Source organism: Primulina huaijiensis, chromosome 9, assembly GCF_012295235.1.
Source record: "Primulina huaijiensis isolate GDHJ02 chromosome 9, ASM1229523v2, whole genome shotgun sequence".
Taxonomy (NCBI): domain Eukaryota; kingdom Viridiplantae; phylum Streptophyta; class Magnoliopsida; order Lamiales; family Gesneriaceae; genus Primulina; species Primulina huaijiensis.
Window position 1 is genome coordinate 12,704,777 of NC_133314.1, and position 23,484 is coordinate 12,728,260.

Consider the following 23,484-nt stretch of genomic DNA (forward strand, 5'->3'; position numbering starts at 1 on the left):
GCATTTTTATACCCTACTTATAAGTGGGAGTTTTGATTTATTGTTGCTATATGTTACACTAAATTCTTGGAACCATTTAAATGTTAGTTTGGTTTTACCAACCATTTAACTTGGATTCCTTGATTTATTATATATGAATATATCATAGTATTAATTTATTGGTACCATTTAAATGTTTGTTTGGTTTTACCAACCATTTAAAGTGGGAACCTTGATTTAGTGTTTACAAATATATATAGCACAATAAATACTTGACCACATTTATAAGTTTTGGTATATATTATATACTTATAAGATAATAATTTATAACATAATATAAATATGATTATTTAATATATTGGAACCATTTTATTAAGTGGATTTCAATATTGTTCGTTAATGTTAACTTTATTAAAATACCAAGAGTGGATCCTTTAATCTCAACTACTTAAATTAAAATTTGAACAATTAAAATTTACCCATTAAAGATTCAAACAATTAAAATTAAAAAGAAACAAAAACAAAAACAAAACAAAAAGACATTGTAGTGGACTTGTAATTACCTTAGCTTCCCTGTGGATACGATATCGGACTCACCGAATTATACTACTTGTGGACAACCTGCTCTTGGGAGTGCAACAATCAAAGTGACAACACCTGCCAAGTGGCTTCCTCCACTTATTGATTCAACCACCGGACTTTGACCAACTTGGTCACTTTGTTCCGAAGTCTCCGCTCCTGTCTGTCTAGGATTTAGACAGGTCTTTGCTCATACGATAGATCCGGAGCAAGCTGCAACGGCTGAAAATTCAAAACTTGCGAATGATTTGCTAGGTACTTCCTCAGCATCGAAACTTGGAACACATTGTGTACACCGACCAGATTCAGCGGTAGGGCTACGCTATAAGCTAGTGTCCCACCTCTGTATAGAATCTCGAACGGTCCAATAAATCTCGGACAGAGCTTGCATCTCTTCCCAAACCTCATAACACCCTTCATGGGTGCTATCTTCACGAAGACGTGATCACCTACGGCAAACTCAAGATCTCTCCTCCTCTTGTCAGCATAACTCTTTTGAAGACTCTGGGCGGTCTTCATCCTGTCTCGGATATTGACCACTACATCTGCAGTCTGCTGAACAATCTCTAGACCGAGTTCTGATCTCTCACCGACTTCATCCCAATGAATCGGTGATCTGCACTTCCTTCCATACAGCGCCTCGTAGGGATCCATACCTATAGATGACTGAAAGTTGTTGTTGTAGGTAAACTCCACTAGAGGTAGCTTTGATTCCCAATTGCTATGGAACTCAATCAAACAGGCTCTCAACAAATCCTCCAAAATCTGAATCACACGCTCCAACTAGCCATCTGTCTACGGGTGAAATGTTGTACTAAATAGCAACTTCGTCCCCATGTCTGCATGTTAACTCTTCCAGAAGGACGATGTGAACCTCGGGTCCCGGTCGAACACAATAGAAACTGGGATCCCGTGCAATCGGACTATCTCCTTGATATAGAGCTCTGCATACTAAGTCAAGAAGAAAGTTGTCTTCACCGGTAAGAAATGCGCTGACTTAGTAAGTCGATCCACTATAACGCAAATGGCGTTGGATCCTCTGACTGACCTCAGCAGACCAACAACAAAGTCCATGGTAATATTATCCTATTTCCACTCAGGGATAGGGAGTGGCTTAAGCATTCCTACTGGCCTCTGATGTTCTGCTTTCACTTGCTGACAAGTGAAACAATCAGATACAAATCGATGGATGTCCCTCTTCATCCCTGGCCAGCAATACAGAATCTGCAAATCCTTGTACATCTTGGTACCTCCTGGATGGATGGAATACGGAGATGCGTTTGCATCTGTCAGAATATACTCTCTGATCAAACCAACACTAGGCACCCACATTCTCTCTCTGTATCTCACAATACCATCGGACACTGTGTAGAGTACACTGCCCTTGATCTCATCATTCAGTCTCAATTTCTGTAACTTCTCATCCGAAGGTTGAACCCTACAGATTCGGTCTAGCAAAGAAGACGGGACTGTCAAATTAGACAGCTTAGGAGCTATGCCCTTAGGATAAACTTCTAGGCCAAACTTCTGAATCTAACTGAAGAGATCTCTGCACTGACAACTGAGCTACGACGGCTACTTTTCTGCTCAAAGCATCTGCCACAACATTAGCTTTCCCTAGATGGTAGCTAATCTCGCAATCATAGTCTTTCACTAACTCCAACCACCATCTTTGTCTCATATTCAGCTCTTTCTGCGTGAAGAAATACTTAAGACTCTTGTTGTAGTGCCCAAATTCTGTACACGTATAATACATGCATTTATTTAATTGTTAAATCATTTGATTAATTGATTTTTACCATGCATGATTTATTTAATTGCATTATTTTAAATTACTTATGTTATATGATGCACGTTAAAATGTTTTTCAAGTTTCATGTTTCAGGAGATTATTCGAGGCGGGATTGAGGAAAAGACCCGGTGACGATTTTGGGTAATTTTAATGGAGTATTTTATTTTTAAGTTAGGATCGGGGCGTATTAATTTAATTATTAAGTTTCAGTATTTTAGAGCCTAAATCATCTATTTAGATATTTTATGATTGTGTTCAATTTTTAAAGTTTTGGCACTTGTACAAGTTATTTTAAATTTAGAGGTTTTATTAATTAAGGGAGAGTTAGTATTTTTAAATTAGCTTATTAATTTTTAATTAAGCAAATTTATTCCCTAATTACTACAAACTCACGCCACACACACACACTACACGCTTTACCCACTTTTACACACACCTAGAGCCGATCAACACACACACACATAATTCATTCAGATTTTTTTTTTTTAGAGATCAAAACCTAGGTTCCTAAGAACCCTAGCAGCCGCCCCACTTCCCCATTGAAATTCCAGCAAATTTCGCTGGTTTCCTTCAAAGAAAAATCGAGCCAAGTTGTCCCGGATCGACCTCGCTTCTTTCTCCGCGTTGGTATCGTCGTTTCGGTATTTTAATCATCAAAAGGCACGTATATATTGTTTATTTCTGCGTTGATCATGTCATAGTATGCGTTGCAATGTATTTTGTATGAAAATTATGTGAATGTTGTGTAGAAGTTTGAGCAATTATGTTTAGATCACTTTTGTAACCGTTTTTCAATCTAAAATCACGTTTTTTCTGTCTTTTTAAATACTACGAATTTTTGGTCATGATTTCAAGAAACCTTTTAACACAAAAATCGTAGAACGTTTTGATACCTTTGATTTGATATAAAATTTGAAAATTTTGGATGAAAATTGAGTGAGTTATGACCGTTTTAGTGGGACTGCTCAAACTGCGTTTTTCCGAAAAATATGTTATTGATGAATTCTTGAAGTTTTATTGTTGCAGGCTTCGTTGGGGATCAACGGGTGATCGCTGCTGTGTATAGGTATATTGTTAATGAAGTTGGGATGGTTATTGACGTTTCGTTTTGTGTCGTTAGGCACTTGGGAGAATGAGTAGTCATAAAAACTATTTTGGTGTCAAAATTTGAGGTTATGGGTTTTATTGTATTGCGTGAGGTGCGTCGTTTCTTTGGGAACGTTTGGGACATTTTTATGGAGTCGAGTCAGTATCATAGTGTCCTAGGATTAGTCTCGATGGATTGGTTAAAGAATTGTATTATTTAGTTAGGAGTATTAAGATGCAAGTCGCGGAGTCCAGTACACTCGGCGCCCGAGCGGTAATTTCTTACCGCCCGAGCGCCACCTTCACTGTTGAGAGTTTCATTTTTGTAAGCTCGGCGCCCGAGCGGTAATGTTTTACCGCCCGAGCGCTACTCTTTCTATTCGAGTCCAGGTCTCCAGAAGACCTGGCGCTCGAGCGGTAACATATTACCGCCCGAGCGCCACCCCATCTGTGAGAATGTTTGGTTTCCACTCATGTTCAAGTTCAAATAGTGAGTTCATGTCTTTTATTGTTGGGAAATGTTCACACGTCATCTTAGAGTGTGTCTCGGGGTTTGATGCCATGGTTAGTACGATTAAACGAGGTCAAGTCCCGAGTGATCTAGAATGTCATAAGCTACTTAGTAACTTTGGTGGTGAGCTTGAGTACCTAAGTCTAAGTTATGCAAGTTAAGTATCTTAAAATCATGTTAGTATGTGCAGCAGCGGCCCCAAAGCGAGCTCCAACGAATCCCTCAACGCCAAGTAAGTATGTTCGACGTGCAAAGAAAATATTTTCAAGTTTTTGAGGTATGCTAATTGTCTTGTGACCAAATTATGTATGGGGTTGGAAAGCGTTAAATCATGAACGGGGACCAACCCACCCCGTTAAATTATGAACGGGTTTAGATCAGGATTGGAAAGCGTTAAAGCATGAACGGGGACCAATCCACCCGTTAAAGCATGAACGGGGATCTCATGTATGTGGCAGTGGATACGTCCCTGTCAGCCCAGTACTGTGGTTTGTCTGATCAGGCATTTATTATGTATGGGTCACTTGCTTTGAAACATGCCTCTACGCGAAAATGATGAAGTTATGTATGTTCAAGTATGTTCAATATGCAAGCATGTTTAAGAAAAGTTTTATGTTGATGGAACGTCTATGTATGTATGTACATATGTTCAAACTTTTGATATGCAAGTTCAAGTTTCAAGTATGTAAGCTCTATTTTGAAGTTGCATGTGGTTTTATTACGTATTATTCGTTACTTCTAGTTTATACGTGTTGAGTCTTTAGACTCACTAGACTTGATCGATGCAGGCGATGATGTTTATGAGGAGGCTGGAGGTGGGGACCAAGGAGCAGGCTTGGACTGAGCGGGAAGCTAAACCCGAGGACCGCCATGTTTTATGTTTTATGAAAACATTGATTTCTTATGTCAAACTCTAAATTTCAAATCTTTTGTTGCAACAACTTGAGAGACGTACAATTTTACTTCTTTTATCGAATTTTGAATGTTCACTTTTTATTTTAGAAAATCTTAAATTTTTCCGCAAATTTTAAGTAGTAAAACTACGGTACGTTACAGTTGGTATCAGAGCGGTGTTCTTGTAAAGGGTTACGCCTACTGCCAGTCGCAAGAAGCTCACGAAGTCACACCTCAAGTCTGTAAGTTTTAAAATTTTGCATTATGTATGTAGTAAGCATTGAATCATGGTTTCAGCATGTCCATGTTTTTAATTCAAATTACGTGCATCTTATGCTATTAGTATCATGTTCATGCATATTGGGTTTATGTGGTGGGTAAATTGTTGGAACAGTATGCCTCCCAGACGTGTGATTAACCGCGAAGCTAGAGAGGAGAACCGAGAGGCCCGAGAGGAGGAGAGGGTCACTTCTCCTCGTCCACCTCCGGATATGCAGGCGCAGATGCTTGCAGGTATGACGCAGTCCTTCGTGCAGTTTGCGGGGAACCAGGCTGCAGCGAATGCAAGGGCAAGGCCCAGACCTGAAGCGGTGTATGAGAGGTTTCAAAGGATGAATCCTAAGGAGTTTTCGGGAACTACGGACCCGATGGTGGCAGAGGGATAAATTAAGTCCATCGAAGTGATCTTTGATTTCATGGAGCTGCAGGATGCAGACCGAGTCCGTTGTGCCATATTTCTTCTAGCAAGGGATGCCATGCGTTGGTGGGATAGTGCGTCGGTAGCAGTTAATTTGCCGACTTTGTCTTGGAATGGGTTTAAGGAAATATTCTTCGCCAAGTACTTCACTGAGGAAGTACGATCCAGACTTACCAGAGAGTTCATGTCGCTGCGACAGGGAGACAGCAGCGTGGCAGACTTCGTCCGGAAGTTTGAGAGGGGGTGTGAGGGCCCGTATTTCGTATTCATAATTTTTCGGAATTATTAAAAATTTTATCTTTAAATAAATAAACTTGCAATGTATAAAAACTTTGGTAAAATAACTCAACGGTTTAACATAAACATAGCAGCGGAAACTGAATAATATTTTAAACAACAACTTAAAATATATAAAAGTTTTAACAAGAGTTTGAACATAAAACTAAATAACTAAACGTGAGGTCCTCGGGTTCGTACTACCACCGATCCGAGCTGACTCACTGGTCCCCGCCCTCAGCTTCTGCATCATCAGTACCTACAACAATCAAGTCTAGTGAGTCTAAAGAATCAGCATGCATATATCGTGAATAACAAGTAAATAAATCATAAAATCGCATGCAGAGTAAAAATATCGTATCATAAAGCGTAACGTAAAAATCGTATCATGAGTAATTATAATTACTTGCATAACTGAACTGAACTGAACTGAAAGTAGTAAGTGAAATGTTTGCTCCGTAGAGCCCTATCATAAAATAACGATGAATAATTTTCTGCTGAGATTTTGTTATACGCAAGTGGCCCCCTGAAATGCACTAAACTGAATTGATCGGTAACTGACGATCGGGTGAAATAATGTACGTCTGATCAGACTAATGCCACAGTATACTGGGTGGGACCGGTAAGTAGCCACCGGGATGAACTGAACTGAACCGATAAGTGACCACCGGGTGAAATAATCCCATAAGCGTAAGGTGGCCCCAAGCAATATCACATAAATCTCAAAATGGATATTTTACATTTTTGCACGTAATATAATTATTATATTATTTTAATTTACCAATTGAGTTGGATCATTCCTAGGCTCGCTGCCACCTAATTTTAACATGAGACACATGCAAATAATCTCAACTTGACCAACATTTCATAATCAAACTAAAAACGAGACAATTACGCCCAACAAACTTAATATCTAACCATGACTCTGTACCAACCCGAACCAACATCAAACCATCGTTTAGTCATTATTAAAATACACCTAAAATACTGGAAAATATATACCAAAGGCTGTAATATACAAAAATTATGCATGGAGGCCAAAATCATGAAACGCTCTTTCAAGAGTCACTTTGGCACATTGCACCGTAAATTCTCGTACGACTTCTAAACTTAACCAAATCACAAACGGCCAAAACCATGACCTTCCTAACTCAATAAGGTACTGTCCAGTCCAAGGCCATAGGCTAAAAGCCAACCAAGAACTCATACATGACCTCTGAACTGAAGCTCAAGCTACTGTAAAATTTCAGCGGCAACAGCTGTGCTTGCTTCGCTTCGATTACAAGGCTAATGGTCATTGGGGCTTGAACCACTGACCAGAACCTCTTACCAACATCCTAAGGTGTGGCTTGAACCATGGCTAAGCGCCCTAGGCCAACCACAATCCAAGCAACCACCCAAAACAATCCAAAGCTTCACCCGAGAACACATATGCTGTACCGTGGAGAGTGTTTCTTGTTCTTGTTGTCATGTATCATTCCAGTGGCCATATGATAAACCATGGCATGATCTAAAAATCATTAGGTATTGTGTGAACCATGGCTAAGGGCTAGAAGCCAATCAAGATCCACCCCCAACCTCAAAACCGAAACTACTCACACAAAACTGAAATGAAAATCGAAGGGGCACTTGTCTTGTTTATTTTAAAAACCGATGAGACCATGAACCAAGCCATGAAAGGTAATCTTGGTCACGTCCTAGACATGCTAAGGAGAGGTTCTAACCATAGCTACAGCCCCTAGGGCAGCCAAGGGCCGAACATATACCTTAGACAACAAACCAAGAAAATCGAGACTCAAATCTGTACTATGGAGAGCTGCTGTCCATTCAGTGTTGTTGGGGGGAAAGGGACTTAAAACAATGGACTAACACCTTCCTAACACACTCTAAATCATGTCTAGATGAAGCCTTGGGTGCCTGGAAATCGAGCCAACCTCATGAACCACAAAACAAGCCAAAACCGTGAGACATAAATGAAAGCCAAAAACATACTACACAGAATTTTAGAAGGTTTCTTGACATGATTTCGGTTTTGTCATGGATCAAACACATGTAATGGTTTAAAAATAGATACATAACTTGATTGAAGAGCATAGAAATAATATAGACATGCCTTAAGTTGTTTTTTACAATAAACAGCACAATACATCGGATCGGGAGACACGGCAACGAAAATGAAGACACCTTGCTATTGTTGTTGTCTTGGCCAAGAATGGGAGCTGCCAAATCTCCTAATTTTTGTGCTAGGGAGAATGAAGAAGGTGGTGAAGGGTTGTGATCAAATAAGGTGGTGCATGGGGGAGTAAATGATGCCAAGTTGGGGGGGCGGGGGGAACATGCATGATGAATGGGTGGCCTTTGTTTTCTTGTTGGGGGAGCTAAATGGTGTCAAGTTGAGATTGTGTGGAGTGAAATGACCGAGAGTTGTCTTTCCAAATTGGTGTAGGATTTGTTTAAGTTTTGCTAATTAGAATCCTAGGTTAGCTAAGCTTGATTAAAAGGTTAATTAAGCACAATCTTGATGAATTAAGAAGCCTACAATTAAATTGGTGATTAATTAATTAAAGTAGACTTAAATCCACTTGATTTCAACAAAATAAATTATTTCTTAGCTCGAAAATAATTTTAGGAATATTTTTGGATCATAAAATTCATCTCCAATTTCCTATCTCCGGTCCGGTCTCGCGTATATATCTAAAAAGCTAAAATTTGAAATACGCGATTTAAAAATCCTTAAAAATTACGTTAATGATTTAAATGCAATTAAATCAACAATTTTTTAAAATAATAACCATTTAAAATTAAATAATAGAAATTTTGCACATATCTACGCATATTGGTTTTTCGGGTACTACAACACTCCCCCCCTTAAATAAAATTTTGTCCTCGAAATTAGAACTTACCGAATAAATTTGGAAAGCGACTCCGCATCTCTGACTCTGACTCCCAAGTAGCTTCCTCATCGGAATGATTAAGCCACTTGACCTTCACTGATTTGATCACCTTGTTTCGAAGCTTCTTCTCATTACGGTCTAAGATCTGCACTGGTCTCTCTTCATAAGACAAGTTCGGAGAAAATTGCAACGGCTCAAAGTTCAACACATGAGAAGGGTTCGCTAAATACTTCTTCAACATCGACACATGGAACACATTGTGTACTCCGGCCAGATTCGACGGAAGAGAAACACGATATGCTAATGTCCCAACTCTGTCGAGGATCTCAAATGGTCCGATGAACTTCGGACTAAGCTTCCCCTTTCTTTCCGAATCTCATGACACCCTTCATCGGTGCTATCTTCACGAAAACATGGTCGCCAACGGCAAACACTAGATCTCCTCCTCCGGTCGGCATAACTCTTCTGTCGACTCTGAGCAGTCCTCATCCTGTCACGGATTATGACTACTAGATCAGCAGTCTGCAGAACGATCTCTGGTCCTAACTCTGATCGCTCGCCTACTTCATCCCAATGAATAGGCGATCTACATTTCTTTCCGTACAGTGCTTCATAAGGAGCCATACCTATAGACGACTGAAAGCTGTTGTTATAGGTAAACTCCACTAATGGCAACTTCGATTCCCAGCTCCCTGAGAATTCGATGACACAAGCACGGAGAAGATCCTCCAAGATCTGAATAACTCTTTCTGATTGATCATCTGTCTGAGGGTGAAAAGCTGTGCTAAATAACAACTTCGTACCCATCGCTGAATGCAGACTCTTCCAAAATGGGGAAGTGAATCTCGGATCTCTGTCAGAAACAATAGAGACTGGGATACCGTGCAATCGGACTATCTCACGGATATATAACTCGGCATACTGAATCATGGTGAAAGTCGTCTTAATAGGTAAGAAATGCACTGACTTGGTAAAACGATCAACAATCACCCATATAGCATTTGAACCTCTAGCCGACTTCGGTAAACCAACCACGAAATCCATGTTAATGTTCTCCCACTTCCAGTCGGGAATGAGAAATGGCTTGAGTAAGCCGGCTAGTCTCTGATGTTCAGCTTTCACAAGTTGACAAGTCAAACACTCGGATACAAATCTCCGGATCTCTCTCTTCATACCGGGCCACCAATATAACATCTGCAGATCCTTGTACATCTTCGTACTCCCAGGATGAATAGATTACGGGGACATATGGGCCTCAACTAATATGTCTGTTCGAATAGAATCGCTGCTAGGAACCCATATACTATCTCGATAACGAACAATGCCATCACTCACTGTGTACAAAACACTGCCATTCGCCTCATCTCTCTGCCTCCACTTCGCCAACTGCTCATCAGATGACTGATCACTGCGAATACGGTCTAATAAAGAAGACTTAATCGTCAAAGTATATAGATGGGGAACTCTACCTCGAGTATAAATCTCTAGATCAAACCTCTGAATCTCACTCTGAAGAGGCCTCTGAACTGTCAACTGAGCCATCACTGCGACTTTCCGGCTCAAAGCATCCGCTACTACATTAGCTTTACCAGGATGGTAGCTAATATCACAGTCATAATCCTCGACTAACTCCAACCAACGCCTCTGACGCATATTCAACTCTTTCTGCGTAAGTAAGTACTTGAGGCTCTTGTGGTCGGTAAAGATCTGACACTTTTCTCCGTATAGATAATGCCTCCAAATCTTCAAGGCAAATACTACAGTAGCTAACTCAAGATCATGAGTAGGGTAGTTCTTTTCGTGGATCTTCAACTGACGAGAAGCATATGCTGTTACTTTCCCATGCTGCATCAACACTGCGCCTAGACCGAGTTTCAAAGCATCGGTATACAATACAAAATCTCCGGGCCAAGAAGGCATGGACAAGATCGGCGCTGAAATAAGAGCTTGCTTCAAAGAATCGAAGCTCTTCTTGCACTCATCGCTCCACACGTACTTAGCATTCTTCTTAGTCAATGACGTGAGTGGAACTGCGATAGAGGAGAAACCCTGAACATACTTCCGATAGTATCCTACTAGACCAAGGAAACTACGGATCTCTGATTCACTCTGCGGCACCTTCCAATCTCTGACTGTCGCAACCTTCGCTGGGTCTACCTCAATGCCACTGCTAGATATGATGTGGCCTAGGAACGCCACTTTCGCCAACCAGAACTTTCACTTGCTGAACTTAGCGAACAGCTTGTGCCTCTGCAATGTCTGCAATACTACGGTCTGATGCCTGCTGTGATCCTCTTGACTCTTTGAGTAGACGAGAATGTCATCTATGAATACAATAACGAACTGATCAAGATACGGCTGAAATACACGATTCATGAGATCCATGAAGATCGCCGGTGCATTCGTCAGACCAAACAGCATTACAAGGAATTCGAAGTGCCCATAACGAGTCCTAAAAGCAGTCTTAAAAGTATTGGCGTCTTTCACCCTCAACTGGTGATATCCGAAACGCAGATCTATCTTGGAGAATACTGAGGCTCCCTGCAACTGATCAAACAAATCCTCGATTCTCGGAAGTGGGTATTTATTCTTCACTGTAACCATGTTCGACTCCCGGTAGTCAATGCAAAGCCTCATAGATCCGTCTTTCTTCTTCACGAATAAGACAGGCGCGCCCCATCGAGAGAAACTCGGGCGAATAAACTCCTTGTCAAGAAGCTCCTGAATCTGCTTCTTGAGCTCAACCATCTCTGACGGTGATAATCTGTAAGGCGCCTTAGAGATAGGCGCGGTACCAGGCATAAGATCGATCTAAAACTCAACCTCTCGTACCGGTGGTCTACCAGAGACGTCATCGGGAAAAACTTCTGAAAAGTCCTTGACAACTGGGACATCTGCGACTAACTGACAGGGTACCTCGGGAACAAATATAATAGTCGCAATGAATGCTCGAAAACCCCTATGCATGAGCCTCCTATCCTGAATACAAGATATCATGATAGGCAAATTAAAGTACATGTCAGGCTCAAATAGGAACTGCTCCCTTCCAAGCGGTTGGACTAGAACAGATCACCGCTGAAAATCAATAAGTACTCTGTTCTTGTGTAGCCAATCCATCACAAGGATAATATCGAACTCTGGCATCGGCAGCATGATCAAATCCGCATAGACAAGATTTCCATGAATCTCAAGGTCTATGTCTCGGACTACGCTAGTCGCTGCCATCTCCTCGCCAGATGGAATAACCACAGCATACGCCACATCCAATCCAATCGTCTTGACCTCGATGGAATTCGCAAAGGTCTCAGATATGAATGAATTAGTGGCCCCTGAATCAATCAAGGCGTTCGTAGAAGCTCCGCCAATAAATATTCTTCCTGAAAGGTTGGAACATCAATCTAAACCCAATAATTTACCAGAATTAATCCTATAGACATGCAAAGGTCAAAGTTCTTCTAACTTAGATTTCCAAAACAACCCGAATAAAACATGCAATCTTATCACAATTTCTAAGTTCAAATCTTATAACCCAGTAATTCAAAACAATTAATCCCAAAACACTGAATTAAATATGCTAAAATTTTCTCAAATATAAACTTAAAGATTTAAGATACCTGTCAGGAGCATAGTCCCTGGGTTCGCCTCCACTGCATGGAGTGCAAACACTCTGCCCTGAGTAGGAAATGTCCCCTGAGGACAATCCTTCAGCAAATGGCCAGTACCGCCACACATGAAACACTTCTCAGAGCCATACATGCAAGCTCCGGTATGGCGGCGTGTGCAACTGGCACAGACCGAGTACTCCTGCCTTATCGGGAACACACGTCCCTGCTGCTGTTGCTGCCATCTGCTCCTCGATGGGTCATGGAAAGGCCTCTTATGTTGCTGCTGCTGAGGAGGGAGGTGGGGCGCCTGAAATGGCCGCTTACCTGGCGGTCATTCTCGATATCTCTCTGATCCTGCTCTGCAGTAAGAGCTCTAGAGACAACGACCTCATATGTCGTAGGGCCAGCAACCCTAACATCACGGCGCAAGATCGGCCTCAATCCATCAATGAAGTGCCTAAGTCTGGCACCCTCGTCGTTCGCGATCAAGGGTACAAAGTGACAACCTCTCTCGAACTTACGGATAAACTCCGTAACAGTCATGTCACCCTGTCTCAAGGTCATAAACTCTCTGGTCAACCTCGAACGCACGTCATCAGTAAAATACTTAGAGAAGAACACCTCTCTAAAGCGCGTCCAACTGAGAGTAGCTAGATCCAGAGCTACAGATGCGCCCTCCCACCATAGACGGGCGTCTCCTCCAAAAAGATAGGTCGCACAATGGACCCTGTCAACATCCTCCAGCTCCATAAATCTGAAAGTAACCTCTAGGGACTTAATCCATCCCTCAACAACCATGGGATCAGACGTCCCAGTGAACTCCTTCGGGTTCATCCTCATGAACCGCTCACATATAGCCTCGGGTCTAGGCGGCCTAGCTACCGCTGCAGCATTGTTCCCCGCGAACTGTGCGAAGAACTGAGTCATACCCGCCATTATCTGGGTATGCATATCAGGTGGTGGAGGAGGTGGCGGTGGACCTCTATCCTTATAACGGTTCTGAGTCTCATCAGCCTCGCTTTCAACACCCCTTACGTAACCAACATGCAATATTTCTACTATTTTTCTTTAAATTTAAATATATATAATTGCTAAAACATAATCTTGACATAAAATATTTTTCATGAGAACATGCTGATAAAATATTTCATGAGAACATGCTGGTAAACTATTTCATGCTCAAAAATGTAATACGTGAAAATAGGACTTACAGACTGAAGACGTGACTTCGTGAGCTTCTCGAGATCAGTAGTAAGTAGAACCCTTTTACAAGAAACATCGCTCTGATACCAACTGTGACGGCCCGTATTTCGTATTCATAATTTTTTGGAATTATTAAAAATTTTCTCTTTAAATAAATAAACTTGCAATGTATGAAAACTTTTGTAAAATAGCTCAACGGTTTAACATAAACGTAGCAGCGGAAACTGAATAATATTTTAAACAACAACTTAAAGTATATAAAAGTTTTAACAAGAGTTTGAACATAAAACTGAGTAACTAAACGTGAGGTCCTCGGGTTCGAACTACCACCGATCCGAGCTAACTCACTGGTCCCCGCCCTCAGCTTCTGCATCATGTGTACCTACAACAATCAAGTCTAGTGAGTCTAAAGACTCAGCATGCATATATCGTGAATAACAAGTAAATATATCATAAAATCACATGCAAAATAAAAATATCGTATCATAAAGCGTAACGTAAAAATCGTATCATGAGTAATTATAATTACTTGCATAACTGAACTAAACTGAACTGAAAGTAGTAAGTAAAATGTTTGCTCCATAGAGCCCGGTCATAAAATAACGTGTAATAATTTTCTGTTGAGATTATGTTATACGCAAGTGGCCCCCTGAACTGCACTGAACTGAACTGACCGGTAACTGACGACCGGGAGAAATAATGTACGTCTGATCAGACTAATGCCACAGTCTACTGGGTGGGACCGGTAAGTAGCCACCGGGATGAACTGAACTGAACCGATAAGTGACCACCGGGTGAAGTAATCCCATAAGCGTAAGGTGGCCCTAAGCAATATCACATAAATCTCAAAATGGATAATTTACATTTTTGCACGTAATATAATTATTATATTATTTTCATTTACCAATTGAGTTAGATCATTCCCAGGCTCGCTGCGACCTAATTCTAACATGAAACACATGCAAATAATCTCAACTTGACCAACATCTCATAATCAAATTAAAAACGAGACAATTACGCCCAACAAACTTAGTATCTAACCATGACTCTTTACCAACCCGAACCAACATCAAACCATCGTTTAGTCATGATTAAAATACACCTAAAATACTGGAAAATATATACCAACGGCTGTAATATACGAAAATTATGCATGGAGGCCAAAATCATGAAACGCTCTTTCGAGAGTCACTTTGGCACATTGCACCGTAAATTCTCGTACGACTTCTAAACTTAACCAAATCACAAACGGCCAAAACCATGACCTTCCTAACTCAATAAAGTACTGTCCAGTCCAAGGCCATAGGCTAAAAGCCAACCAAGAACTCGTACATGACCTCTGAACCGAATCTCAAGCTGCTGTAAAATTCCAGCGGCAGCAGCTGTGCTTGCTTCGCTTCGATTACAAGGCTAATGGTCATTGGGGATTGAACCACCGACCAAAACCTCTTACCAACATCCTAAGGTGTGGCGTGAACCATGGCTAAGGGCCTTAGGCCAACCACAATCCAAGCAACCACCCAAAACAATCCAAAGCTTCACCCGAGAACACATATGTTGTACCGTGGAGAGTGTTGCTTGTTCTTGCTGTCATGTATCATTCTAGTGGCCATATGATCAACCATGGCGTGATCTAAACATCATTAGGTATTGTGTGAACCATGGCTAAGGGCTAGAAGCCAACCAAGATCCACCCCCAACCTCAAAACCGAAACTACTCACAAAAAACAGAAATGAAAACCGAAGGGGCACTTGTCTTGTTTATTTTAAAAACCAATGTGACCATGAACCAAGCCATGAAAGGTCATCTTGGTCACTTCCTAGACATGCTAAGGAGAGGTTCTAACCATAGCTACAGCCCCTATGGCAGCCAAGGTCCGAACATATACCTTAGACAACAAACCAAGAAAATCGAGACTCAAATATGTACTATGGAGACTTGTTGTCCATTCAGTGTTGTTGGGGGGAAAAGGACTTAAAACAATGGACTAACACCTTCCTAACACACTCTAAATCATGTCTAGATGAAGCCTTGGGTGCCTGGAAATCGAGCCAACCTCCTGAACCACAAAACAAGCCAAAACCGTGAGACATAAATGAAAGCCAAAAACATACTACACAGAATTTTAGAAGGTTTCTTGACATGATTTCGGTTTTGTCATGGATCAAGCACATGAAATGGTTTAAAAATAGATACATAACTTGATTGAAGAGCATAGAAATAATATAGACATGCCTTAAGTTGTTTTTTACAATAAACAGCACAATAAGTCGGATCGGAAGACACGGCAACGGAAATGAAGACACCTTGCTATTGTTGTTGTCTTGGCCAAGAATGGGAGCTGCCAAATCTCCTAATTTTCGTGCTAGGGAGAATGCAGAAGGTGGTAAAGGGTTGTGGTCAAATAAGGTGATGCATGAGGGAGTAAATAATGCCAAGTTGGGGGGGGGGGAACATGCATGATGAATGGGTGGCCTTTGTTTTCTTGTTGGGGGAGATAAATGGTGTCAAGTTGAGATTGTGTGGAGTGAAATGAACGAGGGTTGTCTTTCCAAATTGGTGTAGGATTTGTTTAAGTTTTGCTAATTAGAATCCTAGGTTATCTAAGCTTGATTAAAAGGTTAATTAAGCACAATCTTGATGAATTAAGAAGCCTACAATTAAATTGGTGATTAATTAATTAAAGTTGACTTAAATCCACTTTATTTCAACAAAATAAATTATTTCTTAGCTCAGAAATAATTTTAGGAATATTTTTGGATCATAAAATTCATCTCCGATTTCCTATCTCCGGTCCGGTCTCGCGTATATATCTAAAAAGCTAAAATTTGAAATACGCGATTTAAAAATCTTTAAAAATTACGTTAATGATTTAAATGCAATTAAATTAACAATTTCTTAAAATAATAACCATTTAAAATTAAATAAAAGAAATTATGCACATATCTACGCATATTGGTTTTTCGGGTACTACATGGGGTGTTACTTTGTGCCCATGATAGCTAATGATGCCCGGGAGAAGTTGAGGCATTTTATGGATGGATTGTGGCGGTCTTGCGTCGTGACGTTCTAGTTGCTGGTCCTGCTACTTACTCAATTGCCGTATCGAGAGCTTTGGCGGCAGAGCAAGATCAGAGGGATATTGAGGCTGATAGGGAGGACAAGAGGCCTTACCAGGCACCACCGCATCAGCAGCAGCAGCATCAGAGGCCCCAGTTCAAGAAACCTTACCAGGGGGAGCAGGGGAAGAAGCCTTATCAAGGACCACCGAAAGGCAAGGGTCCTATTCAGCAGCAGAAGGCGCCTCAGAGACCTAGGAATTTTCCAGTGTGTCCTAAATGCAATCGCCAGCATCCGGGAGAGTGCTTCTACGGATCAGGCAAGTGCTTTAAATGTGGAGCAAGTGACCCCATGTTGAAGGAGTGCCCACAATGGAAGCAGCCAACCCAGGGCAGGGTATTCACCATGCATGCTCAGGAGGCGAACCCAGACACTACACTGTTGACGGGAAATATCTTCATTAAGAGATTAGCCACGAAGGCCCTGATAGATTCGGGAGCCACTCACTCTTTCATCTCGGAGGCATTCGCTAATCATTTAGACATCAAGTCTATCGGCCTTGATGTGAACTATTTAGTGACAGTCCCATCAGGGGAAGAACTGTTAGCTACCAGTGTGGTCAGAGATATTGATCTAGAACTGCAGGGCCACCTGGTGTATGCCGACCTGATAGTATTGCCGATGCCAGAATTCGGCATTATCTTGGGAATGGATTGGCTAACAAAGAACCGAGTCCTGATTGACTTTCAGAAGAGATAAGTGTTGGTCAGACCGATGAGAATGGAGCAGTTTCTATTTAAGCCAGACAGATGGAGAAGCTTCCCTCGTATGATCTCCTGCATGCAGGCAAGGGGACTTATTTCTAAGGGGTGTCAGGCTTTCTTGGCCAGCATTATTTCGGCACCTGATGCGCCCACTCCATCCATATCAGATGTGCCGGTAGTCAGAGACTTCGCAGATGTCTTTCCTGACGACGTCACAGGTCTTCCACCAGATAGAGAGGTGGAGTTCTCCATTGATCTTATGTCAGGCACAGTGCCAATCGCCAAGGCACCATACCGATTAGCTCCAGCTGAGATGCCAGAACTTAAACAGCAGATACAGGAGCTTCTTGACAAGGAATTTATTCACCCTAGTTTCTCTCCAGGGGGCGCACCAGTGCTGTTCGTAAAGAAGAAGGATGGGAGCAGGAGGCTGTGTATCGATTACCGAGAGCTGAACAAGGTAACGATCAAGAACAAATAGCCATTTCCAAGGATCGAGGACTTGTTCGATTAGGTGCAGGGAGCTTCAGTGTTCTCTAAGATAGATCTTCGATCAGGGTATCATCAGCTGAAGGTGAAAGATGCAGATGTTCACAAGACAGCCTTCAAAACCAGATATGGTCATTATGAATTCTTAGTGATGCCATTTGGACTGACGAATGCCCCAGCGATTTTCATGGACCTCATGAACCGAGTATTCCAACCTTATCTTGATAAATTCGTCATAGTGTTTATTGACGATATCCTTATTTACTCGAAGAGCCATGAGGAGCACAGTCAATATTTGAGGACGGTTTTATAGACCTTGCAAAGTCGCGAGTTATTTGCGAAGTTCAGTAAGTGTGAGTTTTGGTTGGAGATGGTAGCGTTTTTGGGGCATATAGTGTCTAGCAGTGGTATTGAGGTAGATCCAGCTAAGGTAGCAGCCGTTAAGGAATGTGTCGAGCCGAAGAATGCTTCAGAGATCCGCAGTTTCCTAGGCCTAGAAGTCTACTACAGGAAATTTATTCAGGGATTTTCTTCGTTAGCAGTGCCACTCACTTCACTGACAAAGAAGAATGCAAAATTCGTGTGGAGTGATGAATGTCAGAAGAGCTTTGATACATTGAAGCAAGCTCTTATTTCTGCGCAGGTATTAGCCATGCCAACAGGGCAAGGCGACTTTGTGTTGTACAGCGATGCATCTAAGCTTGGTTTAGGCGCAGTATTGATGCACCATGTTCGGGTTATAGCTTATGCTTCTAGGCAGTTGAAAGTACACGAGAAGAACTACCCGACTCACGATCTTGAATTACCCGTAGTAGTCTTTGCGTTGAAGATTTGGAGACACTACTTGTATGGCGTGAAATGCCAGATATTCACAGATCACAAGAGTCTCAAATACTTCTTCACACAGAAAGAACTGAATATGAGGCAGAGGCGATGGTTGGAGTTAGTGAAAGACTACGACTGCGAAATTAGCTACCATCCGGGAAAGGCTAACGTTGTGGCAGACGCCCTGAGCAGAAAAGTCGCAGTCATAGCACAATTGTCAGTGCAGAGACCTCTTCAGTCCGAGATTCAGAAATTTGGTCTAGAGATTAATCGTAAAGGCAGAGCTCCTAGACTATCTAATCTGACAGTCAAGTCTGATTTGCTAGACCGTATCCGTCAAGGACAGTCTTCAGATGAACAGTTACAGAAGTGGAACTGAATGATGAAGCATAGGGCAGTGTGCTCTACTCAGTGTCAGACGGTATTGTGAGATACAGGGGAAGCATGTGGGTGCCTAACGTAGATTCGATCAGAGAAGATATCTTATCAGAGGCACATGCATCTCTGTATTCAATCCACCCAGGAGGTATCAAGATGTACAAAGACCTGCAGATTTTGTATTGGTGGCCAGGGATGAAGAGAGACATCCGAAGATTCGTGTCTGAATGCCTCACTTGTCAGCAGGTGAAGGCAGAGCACCAGAGGCCAGCAGGAATGCTTAAGCCACTCCCCATCCCAGAGTGGAAATGGGAGAATGTTACAATGGACTTTGTGGTTGGTTTGCCGAGGTCAGTCAGAGGATCGAATTCTATTTGGGTGATAGTGGATCAACTCACTAAGTCGGCACATTTCTTGCCAGTGAAGATGACTTTTCTCCATGACGCAGTATGCGGAGCTTTATATCAAGGAGATCATTCGATTGCATGGAATCCCAGTTACTATTGTGTCCGACAGGGACCCGAGGTTTACTTCATCCTTTTGAAAGAGTTTGCATGCAGCCATGGGGACAAAGTTGCTATTTAATACTGTTTCTCACCCGCAGATAGATGGCCAGTCTGAGCGACTGATTCAGATTTTGGAGGACTTATTGCGAGCCTGTATGATCGATTTCCAAGGGACTCGAGAATCTAAGCTACCTCTAGTGGAGTTTACATACAACAACAGTTTTCAAGCATCTATTGGTATGGCTCTCTATGAAGCATTGTATGAAAGGAAGTGCAGATCGCCGATTCATTGGGATGAAGTCGGTGAGAGAGCAGAACTTGGTCCAGAGATAGTTCAGCAGACTGTAGATGTGGTGGTCAAGATTCGTGACAGGATGAAGACCGCCCAGAGCCGTCAGAAGAGTTATGCTGACAAAAGGAGGAGAGATCTCGATTTTGCTGTAGGTGATCATGTTTTTGTAAAAATAGCACCCATGAAAGGTGTTATGAGATTTGGGAAAAGAGGCAGGCTGAGTCCGAGGTTTATTGGACCTTTCGAAATCCTTGACAGAGTTGGGACACTAGTGTATCGTGTTGCCCTTCCGCCGAATCTGGCCGGGTTACACAATGTGTTCCACGTCTCAATGCTGAGGAAGTACCTAGCTAATCCTTCTCATGTTCTGAGTTATGAGCCGTTGCAGTTGGCTCCAGACCTGTCTTACAAAGAGAGACCTATCCAAATCCTAGACAGACAGGAGCGTAGACTTCGGAACAAGACGACTAAGCTGGTCAATGTCCGGTGGCTTAACCAATCAGTGGTGGAAGCCACTTGGGAGTCCGAAGTGGACATGAGGATTCGCTACCCGGATTGGTGCGGTAAGATTTAATTTCGAGGACGAAATTTTTATAAGTGGGGGAGGAACTGTAGTGCCCAAATTCTGTATACGTATAACACATGCATTTATTTAATTGGTAAATCATTTGATTAATTGATTTTTACCATGCATGATTTATTTAAATGCATTATTTTAAATTACTTATGTTATATGATGCACGTTAAAATGTTTTTCAAGTCTCATGTTTCAGGCGATTATTCGAGGCGGGATTGAGGAAAAGACCCGGTGACGATTTTGGGTAATTTTAATGGAGTATTTTATTTTTAAGTTAGGATCGAGGCGTATTAATTTAATTATTAAGTTTCAGTATTTTAGAGCCTAAATCATCTATTTAGATATTTTATGATTTTATAAAATTTTTTAAAGTTTTAGCACTTGTACAAGTTATTTTAAATTTAGAGGTTTTATTAATTAAGGGAGAGTTAGTATTTTTAAATTAGCTTGTTAATTTTTAATTAAGCAAATTTATTCCCTAATTACTACAAACTCACGCCACACACACTCACTATACACGCTTTACACACTTTTACACACACCTAGAGCCGATCAACACACACACACATAATTCATTCAGATTTTATTTTTTTTGAGAAAGCAAAACCTAGGTTCCTAAGAACCCTAGCAGCCGCCCCACTTCCCCATTGAAATTCCAGCAAATTTCGCTGGTTTCCTTCAAAGAAAAATCGAGCCAAGTTGTCCCGGATCGACCTCGCTTCTTTCTCCGTGTCGGTATCGTCGTTTCGGTATTTTAATCATCAAAAGGCACGTATATACTATTTGTTTCTGCGTCGATCATGTCATAGTATGCATTGCAATGTATTTTATATGAAAATCATGTGAATGTTGTGTAGAAGTTTGAGCAATTATGTTTAGATCACTTTTGAAACCGTTTTTGGATCTAAAATCACGTTTTTTGCTGTCTTTTTAAATACTGCGAATTTTTGCTCATGATTTCGAGAAAACTTTCAACACAAAAATCGTAGAACTTTTTGATACCTTCGATTTGATATAAAATTCAAAAATTTTGGATGAACATTGAGTAAGTTATGACCGTTTTAGTGGGACTGCTCAAAATGCATTTTTCCGAAAAATATGTTATTGATGAATTCTTGAAGTTTTATTGTTGCAGCCTTCGTTGGGGATCGACGGGTGATCGCTGCTGCGTATAGGTATATTTTTAATGATGTTGGGAGGGTTATTGATGTTTCGTTTCGTGTCGTTAGACACTTGGGAGAACGCGTAGTCGTAAAAACTATTTTGGTGTCAAAATTTAAGGTAATGGGTTTTATTGTATTGCGAGAGGTGCGTCGTTTCTTTGGGAACGTATGGGACGTTTTTATGGAGTCGAGTCAGTGTCATAGTGTCCTAGGATGAGTCTCGATGGATTGGTTAAAGAATCGTATTATTTTAGTTAGGAGTATTAAGATGCAAGTCGCGGAGTCCAGTACACTCAGCGCCCGAGCGGTAATTTCTTACCGCCCGAGCGCCACCTACACTGTTGAGAGTTTCATTTTTGTAAGCTCGGCGCCCGAGCGGTAATTTTTTACCGCCCGAGCGCCACTCTTTCTGTTCGAGTGCAGGTCTCCAGAAGACCTGGCGCTCGAGCGGAAACATATTACCGCCCGAGCGCCACCCCATCTGTGAGAATGTTTGGTTTCCACTCATGTTCAAGTTCAAATAGTGAGTTCATGTCTTTTATTGTTGGGAAATGTTCACACGTCATCTTAGAGTGTGTCTCGGGGTTTGATGCCATGGTTAGTACGATTAAACGAGGTCAAGCACCGAGTGATCTAGAATGTCATAAGCAACTTAGTCACTTTGGTGGTGAGCTTGAGTACCTAAGTCTAAGTTATGCAAGTTAAGTATTTTAAAATCATGTTAGTCTGTGCAGCAGCGGCCCCAAAGCGAGCTCCAACGAATCCCTCAACGCCAAGTAATTATGTTCGACGTGCAAAGAAAATATTTTCAAGTTTTTGAGGTATGCTAATTGTCTTGTGACCAAATTATGTATGGGGTTGGAAAGCGTTAAATCATGAACTGGGACCAACCCACCCCGTTAAATTATGAAAGGGTTTAGATCGGGATTGGAAAGCGTTAAAGCATGAACGGGGATCAATCCATCCGTTAAAGCATGAACGGGGATCTCATGTATGTGGCAGTGGATACGTCCCTGTCAGCCCATTACTGTGGTTTGTCTGATCAGGCATTTATTATGTATGGGTCACTTGCTTTGAAACATGTCTCTACGCGAAAATGATGAAGTTATGTATGTTCAAGTATGTTCAGCTCAATCAACTCTTCAACTGCTGCCACCTTGGCTGGGTCCACCTCAATGCCGCTGCTAGAAATTATATGACCCAAAATCGCTACCTTCTCCAACCATAATTCACTCTTACTAAATTTTGCAAACAACTTGCGACTCTGCAAGACTTGCAAAACTGTACCCAAATGCTGTCTGTGCTCCTCATGGTTCTTAGAGTAGATAAGAATGTCGTCAATGAACTCCATGACGAACTGATCTAGGTAAGGTTGAAATACTCGATTCATGAGGTCTACAAAAATTGTTGGAGCATTTGTCAGTCCAAACGGCATCACTAAGAACTCGTAATGCCAATATCTGGTTCCGAAGTCTGTCTTATGCACATATGCATCTTTTACCTTCAGCTGATGATACACTGATTGAAGGTCTATATTAGAAAACACTGTAGCTCCCTGCAACTGATCGAACAAGTCCTCGATCCTTGGAAGTGGGTATTTGTTCTTGATCGTTACCTTGTTCAGTACTTTGTAATCGATACACAACCTCATGTTCCCATCTTTCTTCTTTACGAAGAGCACTGGTGCGCCCCATGGTGAGAAACTAAGGCGGATGAATTCTTTGTCAAGAAGCTCCTGAATATGCTGTTTGAGCTCAAACATCTCAGCTGGAGCTAGACGGTACGGTGCTTTAGAAATTGGCACGGTGCCTGGCACAAGTTCGATGGCAAACTCCACCTCTCTCTCTAGTGGAAAGCCTGTGACGTCATCGGGAAAAACGTGAGGAAAATCTCTGACTACTGGTACATCAGAT

The 23,484-nt window shown here is 41.6% G+C and overlaps 1 protein-coding gene across 1 annotated transcript; it reads right to left on the minus strand.

Annotated features, from left to right (window-relative positions):
- Nucleotides 1–11,519: 11,519 nt before the first annotated feature.
- Nucleotides 11,520–13,249, minus strand: LOC140983878 (uncharacterized). Its single transcript, XM_073451032.1, has 5 exons — nucleotides 12,894–13,249; nucleotides 12,638–12,776; nucleotides 12,323–12,410; nucleotides 11,802–12,085; nucleotides 11,520–11,687 (listed from the first exon to the last, which is right to left on the minus strand). Exons 1-5 carry the CDS (start codon nucleotides 13,247–13,249, stop codon nucleotides 11,520–11,522), a joined length of 1,035 nt encoding a protein of 344 aa, XP_073307133.1.
- Between the last annotated feature and the right edge of the window lie 10,235 nt (nucleotides 13,250–23,484).

Excerpts from the sequence above, each read along its gene's own strand:
- LOC140983878 (XM_073451032.1), bottom strand. The coding sequence starts at position 13,249 with ATGGCGGGTATGACTCAGTTCTTCGCACAGTTCGCGGGGAACAATGCT. Across the intron at positions 12,777-12,893 it reads ACTGATGACGTGCGTTCGAG|ACTTAGGCACTTCATTGATG; the intron begins GTTGACCAGAGA and ends CGAGGGTGCCAG. Across the intron at positions 12,411-12,637 it reads ATATCGAGAATGACCGCCAG|GATTGTCCTCAGGGGACATT; the intron begins GTAAGCGGCCAT and ends CATTTGCTGAAG.